This window comes from Colobus angolensis, unplaced genomic scaffold (genome assembly GCF_000951035.1).
Source record: "Colobus angolensis palliatus isolate OR3802 unplaced genomic scaffold, Cang.pa_1.0 Scaffold158, whole genome shotgun sequence".
Taxonomy (NCBI): domain Eukaryota; kingdom Metazoa; phylum Chordata; class Mammalia; order Primates; family Cercopithecidae; genus Colobus; species Colobus angolensis.
Window position 1 is genome coordinate 10,020,808 of NW_012114688.1, and position 19,044 is coordinate 10,039,851.

Here is a 19,044-nt window from a genome sequence, read left to right on the forward strand (position 1 = left end):
CGTCATTTACATTCAATGTTAGTATTGAAAAGTGAGGTACTATTCTATTCATCATGCTAGTTGTTGACTAAACACCTTGATTTTTTTTCATTGTGTTATTGTTTTAGAGGTCCATTGAGATTTATGCTTTAAGGAGATGCTATTTTGAGGATTTGATTCAAAATTTAGAGTTCCTTTTAGCAGTTCTTGTCGTGCTGGCTTGGTAGTGACAAATTCTCTCAGCACTTATTTGTCTGAAAAAACTTGGATCTTTTTTGTGTGTTTTCATTTATGAAGCGTATTTTTGCTGGTTTTATTTAAGGAGGCTGAAGACAGGACTTGGTTGTAGATTTATTTACTGCCCTTATTTTGTGTTGGCCTCCAGCCAGGAGGTGGTGCTTTCAAGACAGCATCAGCTCCAGTAGTATAGGAAGGATACAAGTTGCCCTAGGGCTGTGTGAATAAGTATTCAGGTTTTTCAGGAGCTGGGTGGGGCCATGAAGCTTCCAAGAGATTATGTCCTTTGTCTTCAAACGTTTTTGGCTGTCTCACAGAGCCTATAGCAGCAAGCCCTAAAAAAACTTTTATACTTGAAGTAAATAATTTCACCATCTTTCTTTTTTCAAATTAAATATTCATAATAATTAGGAAACACATCTTTTCTATTTAATTTATTATGTGTTAAGCTTATAGCTACACTTTCCAGGATTTTAGTATTTTTCAGTCGTCGCTGTGTGATTTAACGCATGGACCCTTAAACATGATTTAAAATATTCCTTAAGATCTAAACTATTACACAGTATCTGACATCTATTTACCTTAGTTCTTAAAGTAAACATGAAAAGCTTTATTTTAAAATTCCAGTCTAGAATACGATCAAACTCCCTTTCATTCATTCATTCATACTGAATTGTCAATTGTCACATTTCTATTTATTTCGTCATTCATGAATGAATGATATAGGCACACATAAACTCTGAAAATATAGAGATGAATACATCTCATATTTAGTATAATACTATTTCTTAGCACATTCTTCCTAAGGAAACTATGTATGATACTAATTGGCAGTGCACAGGGAAGACAGGTTCTAAAGATTGTTAGTGTATTCTCTTAAGCTCAACCAAGTCATGGCCTTAATTTCAGCTGTTCTTCAAGTTATTGTCTCTGTACTAGAACAAATCTAAACAGTCTCTGTCACTTTGGATACAGCAATAGATCAAACAAATGCTTTCTACTTTTTCCAATAAGTAGATAATCTTAGGGGTATTTGCTTTTATCTGGCAAGGATAGTATCACATCTTCACTGTCTTCCCTCAATGGTATATGACTTTCTAGCTCTTTGCCACAATTTAGCCCACAGGGTTTTGAAAATATCCTTACTCCACAGGTTGCCACACAGATTCATTATATTCATAGCATCATGCTGATAAGATCTGGGGAATAGTGATTAGCATATAATCTTGATGCCTTATACAGACACTTGTGTGCTAATGGATAGGAAAAAAATTTTATGACAATACAGGAGTCTTCCACCTCAGTAAAGATCCTGAGGGTTCCAGTAATTATATCTTCTCCATAGTGAAAGATAAGTTACTGCATCTTACATTTTCTGCTATTAAAAGGGGTGCAATACTTATTAGTTGCCAGATTTGAGTAAAGCTCAGAGAAATAAAATACTTTTCAGATAATCCAGACTACTGTACAAACAGGTGTGCCACTGGGTCTAAAATACCTGTCAAAAGCAAGACACTTTATGGGACCTGTGGCAAATGCCTATCAGAGAGTTATAGTAGAGGTCTCCAGGGTGTTGACGAAAATCTGTGTTTTTTTCAGAAAATAACTATTCTTCTTTTGAGAAATAGCCTCTCGTCCCTGAATGAACACCCAATGACATGAGCTTCCCCTCATGATGTTTAAAGGATACTATTTGGTCATTTGGTCCATCAAGTCTAGAGGTGGTTGTGCCCAGCAGCACTCCATTCCCAATGGAAATGACATATTCCTTCAATGTGTCAGAAGGTCATAAAGGGTCAACAAAGTTACATAAGAAGAATTCTTACAATAGTAATATATTAACTTCCGATGCCAATAGGTATGTGTTAAAGAAACACATACATGAAAAGGTCTCTTTGATCATGGGAATTTAATCATGGAAAGGTACCTTTGATCAGCAGACTGAGAAGGAAAAAAATAAACCAGATTTATAGATGGCTGTGGAGGATCTCTTGGCATTGACTAGGGTAAATTCTTCTGGTTGTCTACTTTGACCGGAAGAGTAGAAGATCTGAATCATTTAATCTATTTATAGATAGAGGCCAATGATTTGGCTACAATGTCATGGACTAGAAAAGAAAAATATTAGACAATCAATGTCCAGGAAGTTTGAGAAATAACTACAAGGATTGACCTCTAAATGGACCCAGAATATGAAGATACTTATGTCTCATGCGGCTGCTTAGTGAAGCCCCTTCTGTAGAGGTAGTTTTCAATAATCAAGATGGAAACCACTCATTCAATGATTTTGTAATAAAGTAACCATGATAACAGAGATGAAGATTATGTGTGGGTTTCGATAACATGGACTTGTACTCACAAAGGATGACTTGGCTTCTAACAATGTGCATGCAACAAATTTATCAGCATAGATGACCAACACTGAGCCCCATTCAACTAGAAGTAGCTGGCCTAATGCAATGGTAGAATAATCCCCTGATGAGCCAGTTATATCCCTTGTAAGAAACAATGCCTTTCGAGGCTGGGGAGCTGTTTTCTAGAGTATGGCAGGGTCCTATCAGGAAACAGGTGTTAAACTCATATAGAACAGTTGAGTAGAGTTTAATAAAGGAGATATTCATAAAAGCATGAACAGCATGAAGGGAAATAAGCAGGAGCTGATGCAGAACCCAGAGGTTGGCACCAATAGGGCGCCATTTCACCCCTAGGCCTGAAGAGGCACAGGAGGGGTAAGCCAAATCCGGGAGGCCAATCTGAATGGAGAGAGCTCACTGACAGCACTGACGGGAGCAGGAGCCTTAGAGAGATGTAGCCAACCTGTTGTGACCCGTCAGCAAGAGAGTCAAAGGCAGAAATCTACAGACGCACGCTCCTACCCTCCCATCTCACCAAATTGGAAGCCAGAGGACAAGAGAGCCACTTGGTGTAACCCATAAATGCCAGATTCCCAAGGGACAGAGCAGGATGAGGAGAATAAAGACTAGATTTGGAGGGGAAAATGAAAAATGCCCAGCCCATATTCTGAACAAGTGACCAGCCCATTAAAGAGCGGGACTTCAGATATATACAGCAAGACATTTAGCACTTCATTTAAAAAATATGTAAGGTTGAGGCCGGGCGCAGTGGCTCAAGCCTGTAATCCTAGCACTTTGGGAGGCCGAGGTGGGCGGATCACGAGGTCAGGAGACAGAGACCATCCTGGCTAACACGGTGAAACCCTGTCTCTACTAAAAATACAAAAAAATTAGCCGGGCGTGGTGGTGGCCGCCTGTAGTCCCAGCTACTAGGGAGACTAAGGCAGGAGAATGACGTAAACCCGGGAGGCGGAGCTTGCAGTGAGTGGAGATCGCGCCACTGCACTCCAGCCTGGGGGACAGAGTGAGACTCCGTCTCAACAACAACAACAACAACTACATATATGTGTGTGTATATATGTGTATATATATATGTGTGTATGTGTGTGTGTATATATATGGTTTTCAGACTTTATATATATATATATATATATACATACATATACATGGTTTTCAGACTTTCTTTATATATATATATATATATATATATAGTTTTCAGACTATCTTTAATCAGAATTTACTGCTACATGAAACGGCAGTAGCAAAGAGCACGAAGATACACCTAAATTTCAAGGTCTATGAATTGGAAGGAGTGAGAATAGGTTGTAAAAGAGGGGACAAAGCAAAGCATATTCTTAAAACAGATTTGTAAAAAATAGGCACAGAATTTAAGAAAACAGAAAAACAACCAAATTACCAAGAAACGAAAGTCAGTTTTTTATAACAAGTGTGGTTTTTTTTTTTGCATTTGACTTTTTGCTGATTACTTTAATACACTTAATTTTCTGATTATTCTAAGTCGATGTTAGACCACCCGTATTCAAGATTTTATTTAAGATTTTCATTCACATTAGCAGATAGGCTTTTCATTCTCATTTTTAAGGTAAGGCAGTAGTTGAAATAATGAGGACAGGAGTTTATGGGTTTTTTTTCCTTCATTCATTGTACAAATAATTTCTTCATTCATTCTACAAATATTTTTTGAGTGCTTCCTCTGTGTCAGCACCAAGCTAGACCCTAGGAATATAATGGTCCTTGCTCTCCCAAAGCCTACAGTCTGTTGGGAGAAATAGATTTTAATGAATTAACTGCACAAATAAATGTAAACTTCCAATTCTGACACGTGCTACAAAGGAGCAATATGTGGCATGAAAAGCATGATTCACAGAGGCAGATGATCACATGAGGGAAGTCAGGGATGATGTTTCTGAAGAAGTGATTCAGGAGATGAGACCTCAAAAATGAATAGAGGCCCAAGAGGCTTCCAGCACATGAACAACATGGACACACGGCCTGTGAGGGGCGGGAGTGTGATGGGTACTGAGGACAGACCGGAGACCAGTGTGGTGCTTACACAGAAAGCAGGGTAAAGCATAATTTCAGATATGGATGGAGAGTTAGCATCTTAGGATTTTCTATGATGAACTACAGGGAGATTTTTGTAGTTGTTAGTGTCAGCTGTGAATTCCATGGTAAAGGTTCTGTTCAGGTAGGTCCTTGTCTTCCTATTCAAATTTTCTTGGAAGAGATCGAGGCCACCCCCATTCAGGGTTTCTGGTCTTGGTCTTTACTTGCTTAACTGTGGTTCTATAATTAGCCACATCTTCTTGCTTTATATGAAGCAGCTCTCATGGTTCCTAAAAATCGATGCAATGTGTTATATCTGAAAATGTTACGTGTAATACTCATTAACATCTACTAGTAAATAACACTTTTTTGAGAGGCCCATGAAATCCTTTGAGGTTTTTCTTGCCAAAGAATGAAACATTGCCTAAAATAATTTTATTTATTCCATAGTACAAGAATTAACCAAAGGAAAGAAAACCAACTATTTAGGTGTGGATTATGATAAAGGATACACTCCCCTTTTTAGTTTGTACATAATAGAGGCTTTTTTTTGTTTTTTTTTTTGAGATGGAGTCTCGCTCTGTCGCCCAGGCTGGAGTGCAGTGGCGCAATCTCAGCTCACTGCAAGCTCCGCCTCCTGGGTTTATGCCCTTCTCCTGCCTCAGGTTCCCGAGTAGCTGGGACTACAGGCGCTCGCCACCTCGCCCGGCTAGTTTTTTGTATTTTTTAGTAGAGATGGGGTTTCACCGTGTTAGCCAGGATGGTCTCGATCTTCTGACCTCGTGATCCACCCGTCTCGGCCTCCCAAAGTGCTGGGATTACAGGCTTGAGCCACTGCGCCTGGCTTTTTTTTTAATTACTGAAAATTAACAATGGCACTGCAGCAAAGTGATCCATATCAGTCTCAGAGGGGCGAGACTGAAGATAATAAGATTGTTGATGATCTTTGATGGCAAAAGAATACCTGCCTTTCATTTATGCCCCAAACTGTTCTTGGATACTCGCTGTGTTAAGCCCAACTCAGTGTGGAATTAGAGGAGGTGGGAGGGGAAGGAGGAAGAGAAAAGCATTAGCCGAGGATCATGGGGTTCTGTAACCTTCATTACTCTCTCAGTAACCTTCATTACTTATTCATCATTTATTGTCTTTATTAAATAAAATACAGTATAGTGTAGTGTTCAAGAGCACAGGCTCTAGAATTAAACTACTTGGGTTATGTTGGTGAATAAAACCAATACAAATCTGGCTCAATCATCTTTTTTCATTTTCTCACTGTTTTAGAAAAATTTTAAAACACTACTTTAAGTGAAGGTGACTCATGTTTGTGCATGTGCACATGTGTGTCTTGTGTGTATAAAACAGAAAGAGGAGAAGAGAAATTATTTGTAAAAGAATTCTATTAGGGAAATTCATAGCAGATAACCAAAGATTGGTAAGAGATGGTGAAAAATTTATTCAGGCAAATTATCTTTTCACTCATATCGAGGAAATGCATGTTTCTGAAGTACCAGGAGCGAGCATTATGATCTAACATTATCTCTCATTTTCAAACATTTGCAAAGCATGTTCTTGTTGTGCTCTAGGGTTGAGTCAGGAGTTGCAGCCATTTAAAAGCCCTCTGTCAAGGAGAAAATGTGATTAGACCAACTGTTTGCACTGACACTTAAAAATTAACTGCAAATCTGTTTGGGGCAGGGAAGGCATTCCCTAAACACTTGCTGGTTGGGAATGTTGGCTTTCAAATCATTACTTTGTATCCCTTAAAGGTACATTTTAACTGTTTTAATATGTGAGGAACAGGCCTGCCAAATTGTGCTTATGGCTTTTTAACACAAGCAATTTACAAATGCAATGAAGCAGATAATAGGACACATGATACCGAACTTGAAAATCTGTGTTGATGACACCGCTGCTATAGAAACATTTTTGGAAGCAGCCCTGTATACTGTTGCTTAGATAAGAAAAATGATGTTTATCATTTCACAGGTGTCCTCTTCTACCCAATGGTGAGTTTAGGGTCATGTCCTAGAGCACAAATCAGTCCCTCTCATGATAACAATATTCCACTTAAAATCATCTACCATGTATGCACTCAACAAAATAAAACAAACAGTAAAAAACTCAATACTAAAAAATTTGTTCAAGTAACAGTGAAAACTAAGTGCTTTCTTTTCAATATGAAGACTTTCAAAATAAAAGGAAGTATAGGTTTGTAATTTAATTTGTAAATATTTATACATTTGTAAAGAATGCAAAAGGACATTTAATACTGATTCTGGTTATAAATATAATGAACATTTAAGAAAAGTTCCCTGGAACAATTTAAAAAGCAATAGAACTGGAATTTCTAAAAATTCTTACTTTTTAATTGTGAGATATGATTTTACTCGGCTAAAACAATGTTTCCAAGCTGTGATCTGATAGGTTTACTTTAGTTCCAAAGTAGAGTAACAGCACAATGTAATTTCCAGTTATACTCATTCCCAATTGCCAGTTTCCTCTTGCAATGAATATTGTGGTCACATCACCAAGCTCCCAAATTAGAACAACAGGATGCCTAGTGAGGTACAGATGGTTATTACAAAAAAGACAAGAGATAAGTGTTGAGAAGGCGTAGAGAAAAAGGGAATTCTTGTATACTGTTAGTAGGAATGTAAATTAGTATAGCCATTATGAATGATAGCATGGAGGTCACTCAAAAAATTAAAAATAGAATTATCATATGATCTGGATATTTACCCAAAAGATTTGAACTCAGTATGTTGAAGAGATATCTGTACTCCTATGTCCATTGCAGCATTATTCACAATAGCCAAGATTTGGAATCAATTTAAGTATCGATCAGTAGTCGAATGGATAAAGAAATTATAGTGTATGTATGCTTGTGTGTGTGTGTGTGTGTGTGTGTGTGTATACATACATACACATATACACACAAAATGGAATATTTTTAAGCCTTAAAAAAGAAGAAAATCCTGCCAAGTTGTGACAACATGAATGAACCTAGAGGACATTATGCTAAGTGAAATAAACCAGACCTAGAAGAAAAATATTGCATGATCTCCTTTATATGTGAAATCTAAAATACTCCAACTCATAGAACCAGAGAGTAGAACGGTTGTTGCCAGGATCTGGGGGTGTGGGAGAAATTAGGAGATAATGGATAAAGAGTATGAACTTTCAGTTATAAGATGAATAAGTTCTATAGATCTGATTTACCGTATTGACTATAGTTAATAATGTATTTTATTCTTGAAATTTGCTAAGAGAATATATCTTAACTGTTCTTTCCAAACATTCACTTACAAACAAAAGTAACTATGTCAGGTGATATATATCTTAGCCTGACTGTGGAGATCTTTACACAAGATATATATATATACTAAAATACCAGGTTGTATACCTTAAATATATACTTTAAAAAATGTGTCAATCATAGCTCATAAAACTAAAAAATTAAATTAAATTTAAAATGTATATTTATGTGTTTATTAGTAAGAGAAACTGTTCACTGCTTCTTTGTATGGGCAGAATGAAAAAGTCATCTTGGAATTATCTTTGTTCTTCAAAAGGTCACTTGAGTGACTTCTCTTAGTTATGAAAATATGCTTTCTTCCTTCCTCATGTTTATTGGGATAGAGGAAGACCAATTCGCTTTAAGAGAAGGAAGAGATAAGACGTCAAACTTTTCTCCCTGAGATTTTAATTTAGAATAGATCAGATTGACCCTGAACTAGGCTTGCTGGACAAAAAGGATACAAATACCCTCAAAGGGAACTTACCATGGAGGAAGAGACTGGGCTGGGGTCCTAGGCTTAAAAGCGGTGCCTAAGAGTAATGATTGGTTCTGATCAAGCAAGAAGCCAGTTTGAATGCACCTATTCTGACCCTTGTCATGCTTTGGGAACCAATGTCTGAATATTGCTGAAATACTTAAAAAGCAGTAGTCTTGGATTGGGAAGCCACTACAGTAGTGGGAAGATTAAGATGAGCAATGGACTATGAAATGATACTAAATGGAACAACCAAAATGTCAGATCTCCAGAACACTACAAAGTCTCTCCACCTAGAGATTGGAAATCAGGTTGCTCCCTCCTTGGTGTTTTGGGAAACTTTAGGTCAGGAAAGAGTGTGATATGCTAGATTTCCTTAAGTAATAAATGAAAAAATAGATGTGACTGTATTATTGCCCCCAAACAATAAACATATAATTTAATATCAGAAATGATGAGGTCAATTTTGACTACTTTATTATTAACTATTTTGTTTATTCTCTACCTTTTTCTATGAAGGATTAAGGCTGAATATAAGAATTTAGCCTTATGTAATTATGCAAATTTCTTTCTTTCTCTACTTGATATTTTCAGATCCACTGTCTCCACTCAAGCCATGATGCAATTCCTTTAATCCTTTCTACTGATCTATAAATTACCTGCATGTCAAGGCTCTTTACTGCTCTGCTTTGGCTTGGTTCATTTCTCTATTAAAGAAGCAATCACAAGCCTGACTGTATTCAAGGGGAAAGGATTGCAGATCCTCCTTCTCAATGGGAAAAATGACAAATAATTTGCAGCCATGTATTAAGGATACCGTAGTCCACCCTCTACCCAGTATTTTTTTCTTTTTTAAAAAAATATATTCCCTTCTAATGTAAATACACTTATCTTCTCTCAAAATCCCCAGAAACTTCATCCAATTACCTCATCAGGCTCAGGCTTAAGGTCTAGATCTCATCACCTAAGTCAGGTCCAAGTGTGGACAAGGCTCAGCAGAGTTAGCTACTCTCCTAAGGATGATTTCTTTATCTAGATCATTGAATTCATTAGGTACATTTCCTACATCCCTCATTACCACAGCAACAGTGATGCCAGACTTTTCACCACTACATAGCAAGGTGCCCTTCCCCACTGCTTCCAATCACGTCTTTCTCATTTTCTTTCACGCTCACCGGCAACCTCCACAAAACCCACTGGATTTCTGAACACCACCTGGTCTCAAAACCAATGCCTGTATTGTAGGTTTTGTTAAACCAGAATCCCACTTCCAAGTACCAAATATTGTTCTGCTTATCTATTGTTGCACCCCAAACTTGCTGTCTTAATACAACAAATTTTTATTTTGCTCATGATTTGGGGTGTCAGGAATTTTGGGAAGGGCTTAATTCTCCCTTGGGATCTCTCATACAGTCAGGTGTTGACTGGGGCTTCAGAAAACCCAACTGGGCTGGTAGTGGACACTAATTATTCCTGGGAGCCCAGCTGAGCCTGTTGGCCCGGACTCCTCCACACAGCTGCTACACAGAGCTTGAGTTTCTTACAGCATGGTGACAGAGTTCTGGTCTTGTTTATATTAACTTTCTTGTTAACTTCTTACTTTCTCAGCTACTAGAGATAATTACCCCTGGGAAAGGTTAAAAAAAGCAAAACCAAAACAAACTTTGGATCGTAACTTCAAGCACTTCCTAAGTAAATACAATAATGAACTAAATCACCCAAAGAGTAATCAACTTAAAAAGAAAACAAATTAAAATTATTTACTTACTTATTTATTTTTGAGACAAAGTCTGGCTCTATCACCCAGGCTGGAGTGCAGTATTGTGATCTCAGCTCATTGCAACATCTGCCTTCCAGGCTCAAGCCATCCTCCCACCTCAACCTCCCAAGTAGCTGAGACTACAGGAGCACACCACAACACCTGTCTAATTTTTGTATTTCTTGTAGGGACAGGAATTCTCCATGTTGCCCAGGCTGGTCCCAAACTCATGAGCTCAAGCTATTGGCCAGTCTTGGCCTCCCGAAGTGCTGGGGTTAGAGGTATGAGCCATGGCCACCACACCTCGACATAAAAATTTATTGAATGTTAAAATTGTGCTATTATTGTATACTTAATGACAGCAATAAGTATAGCAAAGAATAATTTGCATAATAAATATTCATTTTTTCTAATTAGTACAATAATTGAACAGTAATCATCACCAAAGTAGGACAAAGGAGGGTTATTATCATAAAGGTTAGTTTGATCTTTCAAGATTTGATTACTGCTACCCAGACTCCACTTCATCCACTTGAACAAAGGTTCTACTGTTCATCAATCAAATGTTAAGTATCTCTGTTGTATTGAAGTATTACCCTAGCTGGCCATATTCCGCATAAAGGGCAAACAACAGTTTCTCTCAGCAGATTTTGTAAAAGCAAGAAAAAAACATGTCTCTTTCATGAAAACACTTCTTTATGAAAAGATCATGGATGATAGATAAGTCTACAAAGGCACTAATACAGTTGGCAAAAGACACCAAAATACCTGTAACACATCAGTGAAACTGACTTAGCATCATATTTGCTCAGATGAAGGTATATATTCTTGCATGTTAAAAAGTCCTTCACACTTCTAGTAAACTCTGCCATAGTTTCCCCTCATGCTTCTTTTAGTCCAACATTAGATATAATCAAAGAATTAAGTTTATCTTGAAACGAAGCCAGTAAGGCTATTTATAGTTCAGGGATGAAAAAAAGTATATATATTTAGTGAATTCTGTGAGTCACTCATTTTAATCAGTGGCATTGGGATTAATCTGGAGACATCACTGAATTAATTTACTACTCAACATAGTTTTTTATTGAATAACATTTATCTGCCAATTTCCTTATGTGAGTTAAGACATTTACAAACTGAATTTGGAGTTCTGGGAAAAAGAAAGGCAAATTTCTTATCTTGCTCCAGAGAAAATAATGGCATACACTCCTCTGTTTTGTTTACAGGAGAGTGGCAGTGGGTTTTCCCACTCTATATAAGGACACAAAGCATTTTTCTGTGGACTACATTAGACTGGCTTTGAGATACAGAGGAGAGACTTATTTGATGAAGGAATAAGGTCCCCTAGTGAAAAGATTCTGGTCACAGGAAGAGATCTTTGTGAAGTTCCTGTGTGCAGTCAAACTTTAATAGCCCAAATTATGGGTTGCCATGGCAATAATATTGTAAATTATATTGAAAAGAAATTTATTAAAATTCAGAACAACTCAGTTATACAATGGTAGCAAACAAACTACTACCCAGAACTGTTATGCAGCATTATTGGTATAGTTAGGTATTATTTCATTTACTCCTCACAACAGCCCTGAAAGGCGGGTAATGTTTCCATATTTTCCAGGTAAGAAAACTGAGGTTGAGTAAGTAACCCAAGACCATCAAAAAAATGATGAAACTCTAGATGTACCTGATTCCAAATCTTTCACTTATGTAACAAATTTCAATTCTATGATGAAAAGTAAAAAAAAAAAAAAAAATTACATAGATAAGAAAGATGTGTTCCACAGTGAGAGAAACCAAAATTCTAAATTTTCTGTAAGAAAATTTATTTTATTATAATATTTACTCTAGATATTACATATTATACTACAACCTCATTAATGTTTAGAAGTTAAATCACTTTAAGAAATAATGAAAGAAAGTTCTGAAGATCTTAGAAGAATATATTTACTTTGTGACTTATGCTCCTTTATTTTTCTCTCCCTCCCTATTTTCCTGCCTTAATTTTTTGAATTCTCCAATTCTGTGTAGCTTTTGCATGGCAATATCGAGATTATCTTTTGGAAATGACTTTCAATTGGTGTTCTCAAAGTATTTATCTTATTAGAAGAAAAAACTGAAGAGAACGGAAAAATATTTTTCATTGTTCCCCAGTTAGGGTATAACTTTCTTTCTGCTAATACATTCTATCCACATTGAGTCCATGCCATTAATTACTGATACTAGCTAATATCTGACTTTCACAACTTTCACCCCAATAATAACATATTAAAGTTTCCTAAGTCAGAATTTAAGGGACAGAACCTACGTCTCTGGGGGAAAAAAGTTTGATCCATTCATATACAATTGTGAAAACTTCTTTTGCAGAAAATATTCATACTAGTAACATTGGTAGTTGTTTAAAAAAAAATTCAAATAGGCCAGGCATGGTGGCTCATGCCTGTAATCCCAGCACTTTGGGAGGCCAAGGCAGGCAGATCATGAGGTCAGGAGATCAAGACCATCCTGGCCAACATGGTGAAACCCTGTCTCTACTAAAAAAAAAAAAAAATACAAAAATGAGCTGGGCATGGTAGTGCATGCCTGTAATCCCAGCTACTCAGGAGGCTGAGACAGGAGAATCACTTGAACCAGGGAGTTGGAGGTTGCAGTGAGCCGAGATTGTGCTACTGCACTCCAGCCTGGGGACACAGCGAGACTGTGTCTCAAAAAAACAAAACAAAATAAAACAAAATTCAAATAAAGAATCTCCATACTTCTCTTATTTTCACTTTCATAGTAAAATCTTTAACTTAACAATAAATAACAAGGCATCTCTTTGCTAGATGTCTCTTGGGCAAAGAGACTAGAACTTTTTGTATGTCAATGAATTATCTGGTGAAATTCTTAATAATTGTTCCTTCTTTTTAATTTGCTTATAAAAAGAAAAGTTTATGTATTGGTATTACCTAAAATGATCTAGGCCCCAGTTCTTATTTGCAAACAGCAACATGAACATAATTGGTTGCTTATTAGAATTTCAAAAGTAACAATGATTAAAAAGGAACCATAAACTTTTCTTTTTTTTTCTTTATAATTGTATTTACTTAGGTAATTTGGGCTTGCCTTTGACTCAACTGTTTTATGTTCATTTTTTATTGTCTGCTACCTGATAAATCCTGGTGAGGCACATTTCCTCCAGGAAAGACAACAATCAATGATAGGAAGCCTTTTGGAAGACAATAATTAATGTTTAATATGTGATGCTGACTTAGTTATTCCATTAGCAAGTGTTAAATATTTTCTATACCTGTATTTACTCACCCACAAGTCCTAAAACAATGTAGCCAACAATACACAGTAGGAAGATCATACAGCACAGAACATCTGTACAACTCCTAAAGACAAGAAAAGAAAGAAATAATTAAAAGAGGTCCCAAATGACTTCCTGTTTACTGCACAAAATGAAGGAAGAGAGAAAAATATAGTAATAGTGATATGCTATTTCATAATTGCATATTTATTCAATAATTTTGAAAGGTAGATCAGATGTATTTCTGCAAAGACATTAGCAGCCGTGGAGGGGCCATAGTTCGATGATTAATGAATGTCCCTCAGAACTCTTAGTATTTGTTTTCTCTTATTTATTTGTAAAATATTTTTAAAGATTAGAGTATGCCAACATCAGATAGCCATTTTTTATTTGAAATTGTAATATAAGCTATTTGATTTTATGATTTTCCTCTTCATGCCTCCTTCACACGTTATAAAATACCCATTTTCCATCCCTCCTCTTCTCCATTTTCTTCCTACATACACATGATAGGGGTACTATTATTAGATAAAGGATTGACTACATTAACCTTCTATGGGGAGTTGAGTTATAACTATTCCAGTAACTATATATAAAGCATTCAAAATAAAATATCTCAAAAGTATCAGTTTTCTAGCTGTTTCTGTAAGCTACATATTGGCAATGTAGGTTTAGAGGAAATCTGACTCACAGGGAGTCTGTGATTTGCTAAAGGTCAGAAGCCAAGCCAGGATCCAGCAGGGATACTCAAGATTTTCAACTAAAGTATTTTCTATCCCCAATATTACATCTTGTTTAGCTTATAAGTGGCTTGGAAAGTCAAAGGTATGGCTTGAAAGTGAGCAGCAATACTGTCATTCTTTATTTGAAACTTAATGAGGACTCCTTTAGTAAAGAAAAAGATCAGCTCATTTGACAGGATTAAAAGTTGCACATGAGAATTTTCATAGTAAAAGTTCTTGATCTTGAGGGCATACAGATATACCCTAATCTTTTAGCACAGGCAGGTTGAAGTTACACACTTATTTTTTGAAGTGGTAAGTAATGAATAATAATTGTACAGTAACAAACACACATTTATAAAGCCTGTCATACTTGTATTGCTTTCAGAAACATAACCTTGAGAGATTCCTAAGAATATCTTTAGGCTATTAGGGGTAGTAAAGTGAGTTTGCTTACGTAAGGTACGCGAAAGAGGTTGTTAAAGATGGGGGCAAGTATTTAGATCTCCAACGCCAACCCTTTTTAACTTATGAGTTATGTTAATATGATTATAATTTTCTGCAAAGTTTTAAAATAGCTACATCTAAAATCAACTACACACATTTCTATAATTCTTTACCTTGGAATAGGAAACAATCTTTCATCAAGAAAGTTAGTTGTGGGCAAACCAGAAACAAACTATCATTTGTTTAAATCTAGTTTCAACGCAGGAATTTTAACTTTCATTAGGATTTAAGAATTATGAGAATGATAATAACAACAGAAGAAAGCAGGTGCTCTAGTTTTTTTTTTTTTTTTTTTTTTTTTTTTTTTGGTTAACAACCATTGAAAGCAAAAACGCGCTTGGGGGTGTAAGCAGGGTATCTGTTTCACCTGCATTCTTACACATCCTACTTAATATCAGATTCTCAATCTGTCAGAGCAGTTGTTACATACCGCAACACCTAATAGAAAATGCATGTAGGTAAGAAACTCAAAGAGAAAAAACAAGAGCATAGATGTGCTTTAATTAGAAATCTTGCATTTGTCAAAGCCCTGGTGTGTAATCATAACTACCAGGAAGCTGGAGAGAGGGATGTAATCAGAAGCACCAGCCAGGGTGGCCCGCCATCCCATCCTTATATAGCTATAATGTTATATGTTTGTATCGTTTCTAATAATACGGACTATAACACATAGAGTAGTCTCCCCTTATTCGCAAGGGAAACATGTTAAGACCCCCAGTGGATGCCTGAAACTGAGGATGGCCCCAAACCCTGTATTCTGTTTCTTCCTATACATACAGACCTATGAAACAGTTTACTTTAAAAATGAAGCACAATGAAGAAATTAACAATAACTAATAATAAAATAGAATAATTCTAACAATCTGCTGCATCACTACTCCTGTGCTTTGGAGCCATTATGAAGTAAAATCAGGGTTACTTGAACACAAGCACTGCGATACTGGGACAGTCGATCTGACAAGTAAGATGGCTAACAAGTAGCAAATGGGAAGGCAGGATAGGTGGCCTGGATAACGTGGATACATGGACAAAGAGACGATTCACATGCTGGGTGGGACAGAGTTTGATGGCATGAGATTTTATCATGCTATTCAGAACAGTGGGCAATTTAAGACATAAATTATTTATTTCTAAAATTTCCTACTTCATATTTTCTGTGCATCACAGATGGCCACAGATGACCTCGGATAATTGAAACCTCAGAAAGCGAAACTGCAAATAAGGGAGAACAATTGTATTCATAATGACTTTATGTTGCATACTATCACAAGGTTATGTATTTATAATGCTACATAGTCAATACAAGTAGAGGTAAACATCTAGAAAGATCAATGAAATAAACTTACCAATTTCAAAGAACAGAGCACAAGGACAGAGCAGAAGCAGATCCCAAATGGAAGGTTTCTGTTTGTTTGTTTGTTTGTTTGTTGAGCCAGAGTCTCGCTCTATTGCCCAGGCTGGAGTGCAGTGGTGCGATCTCGGCTCACTGCAACCTCCGACTTCCTGGTTCAAGCAATTCTCCTGCCTCAGCCTCCCAAGCAGCTTGAACTACAGGCATATGCCACCATGCCCCGCTAATTTTTGTATTTTTAGTAGAGATGAGGTTTCACCATATTGGCCAGGCTGCTCTCATACTCCTGACCTCATGATCCGCTCACCTCAGCCTCCCACAGTGCTGGGATTACAGGCGTGAGCCACCACGACCAACAGAAGTTTATTAAAAAGTAAAACCTACACTCTTTCACTACTTGCACTAATGAATGAGCATCAATTGGTGTTTTGGTTCTATATAGGGTTTTACACTATAATTTATTTTTTATTCTTTGGTGCCAAGGAAACACTAAAGCATCAGGAACTACAGTGTGCCCACACAACTATTCCCCTAGCCGTCTCTCTTCACGATGGGACACCTTAATAATTCACAATAATTCACACCTTAAGCTGTTTAGAGACTCTATTCTGGGGCCAGGGAAAATAATGTATTAAAATCTGCTTTGTTTTTCTGGTACACTGCTTTAGAAAAATGGCAGACCATACCCTATGGCCAGACTGGTTAATTTTGTCTTACTTAACCACGGAAGGTTGTTGAACAAACTGAAAATTATAAACCGAGAATTCAAATCTCCCCAGTAGTAGACATTAGTATTTCTAAATTTGTTTCGGTAGCAACTTGATTCACTTTATTGTTTTAGAAAAGTTTTTAAATAGCGTTTTGTGTGTGTGTGTGTGTGTGTGTGTGTGTACTTTCAGGTAATTATAATTACCTGCTATTTTTTCTATTAATTTATCTGCTTCTCTCCCTTTCCTCAGATATATTCTCTCTAAAAAAATAATTAGTGCTTAGAAAGTTACCGGAAAATTGAATGTGAACAAATCAAAATATAGCTTGGGCACCATTTTGTGAGTCAAGGAGAGTAGCAGAAACTCAATTCAAATGTTTAGAAGTTGTAGTTCCTTATCACTGTTTCTTTCTTTTGATTTCAGAGCATCTGTCACAATTCTAAATATTCTCTAGGAAATGAGTTCTTTTTTAAGAAAAAATAAGGTTTTAATTGGGATAGTTCTCAAAACTCTCTAGAGAGCTATTGAGATAACTGGGTGATCTAAGCTCATGGACAAAAATTATCTGAATCATGTTCCAGCTAGAGGTTTGTTATAACTGGACTTTTTCCTCAGGTGGATTCATTTTTGCTTTCACGGCAAGCACTATGAAGCATTGTACTAAGCTAAAAATGGGCTGCATCCCACTGGGTCCCAGAAAGAAGACAGAAAGAATGGTTATAGAGAAAGTCGCCCAACTCTCTCCCTCACCCTCCCTCCAAATCAAAGTCCTACTTTTTCAAAACAAGCTGCTCACACCCCCATTTATCAGAGAACCACTCAAAACTTTACTCAGATTGTGTTTCCCTGGCATAAAAGTGTTTTCAAAAGTTAAACTATGGAACTACTATTGCTACCTTATATCTATTTTCCAAATTAAAAGAATAAGAATAGGATTCCAATTAGATGTGCATGTGCAGACTTCCCTTTCCTCCTACCCCTAATCCCCAAACAATGTATGCCTATAGTCACCCAGACTTAAAGTGTTGGGAATTTCCTTTGACTTTCCCTTTTTCTTAGCTATCTTTTATATTCAATTGACAAGTTCTCTTGACTCCTTTTCTCTGATGTGTCTTTCATCCACCCCTTTCTTTGTATTCGTGTTGCCTGGACTCAGTCCAGGGTTTTTAATCCTCTCTTCAGACTATTGCCATGGTCTCTTAATTGGGATTCTGCAAGCAGTTTCTGCCTGATCCAATTCAGTCTGCATATCACTGATATTACTGATACGTGATGATGTCAGTTTACTGTTTTAAAAAATTGTGGGACCTCTCCATTCCCTGTTGAATAATTTCCAGATATCTTCACTTCATTAGGATTAGCTCAATCCTAATTCAAGCCCCAGGCTACCTTTCTAGCTGTATCTCCCATTATTCCTTCTCAATGTGTTTTAACCAATTTGGACTTTTTCACACAATGATACACAGTCCTTGGGCACACTCAGAGCTCTCTGCTCATGGTACCTCTAGACTCCCCCTCCTGGGATAACCATATGTCCCAATTTGCATGGGATAGCCAGGGTTTACACCTCTTTCCTAGAATAACCGTTAACAGTGTTTCCATTCACTCTCAAAAAAGCTCCAATGTGGATCGCCACATCCTATACGAAAATCCTATCCCTCAAGTCAGCTCAAATGTCATCTCCTTCTTGAAATTTTCAACTAGAAGAACTCTCTCTAATCCCTGTAGACCTAGAGAACTTTTGTTTGTATCTTTAAAGCAACTGTATTTAATCTATTATAGCCTAGACTGAGGGCAGCAAACTACAGTCTATGGGCCAAATCTGGTTTGCTGTCTGTTTTTGTACAGCCTGATAGCTAAGAATAGTTTTTACATTTCTAAACAATTTTTTAAAAAAACAAAGGAGTAATATTTTGTAACCCAGAACAATTATACAAAATTCTAACTTTAGCATTTATAAGTAAAGATTTTTGGAAAACAGCAATACAGATATATACATATATATATGTATATATATGTATATAGTCTAAGGCTACTTTATTTTGCTGCAATGGCTCAGTACTTGCATTGGATACCATCTGGCCTGAAAAACCTAAAATATTTACTACTTGGACATTTATAGAAAAAGTTTACTATCCTCTGACCTAGACCATAAAGTCCTCTATTGCAGCATTTAGCAGAGTCTTGCAAGCAACAGACATACAGCAATCTATGTCCCATGAATGATTAGTGAAATGCACCCTCCACTGACAATCTAATGTATCATAAACAGGGCCTGGTAAAACTCAAAGTGCTG

General features: G+C 36.7%; 1 protein-coding gene across 4 annotated transcripts in view; it reads right to left on the reverse strand.

Annotated features, from left to right (window-relative positions):
* SLC44A5 (solute carrier family 44, member 5) overlaps positions 1-19,044 on the reverse strand; it is a 426,185-nt gene that overhangs the window by 89,825 nt on the left and 317,316 nt on the right. For all 4 annotated transcript variants that reach the window (XM_011936933.1, XM_011936934.1, XM_011936935.1 and 1 more), the window contains one exon: positions 13,470-13,543. In XM_011936933.1, coding sequence (XP_011792323.1) covers positions 13,470-13,543 — 74 coding nt within the window. The remainder of the gene's footprint in view (positions 1-13,469; positions 13,544-19,044) is intronic.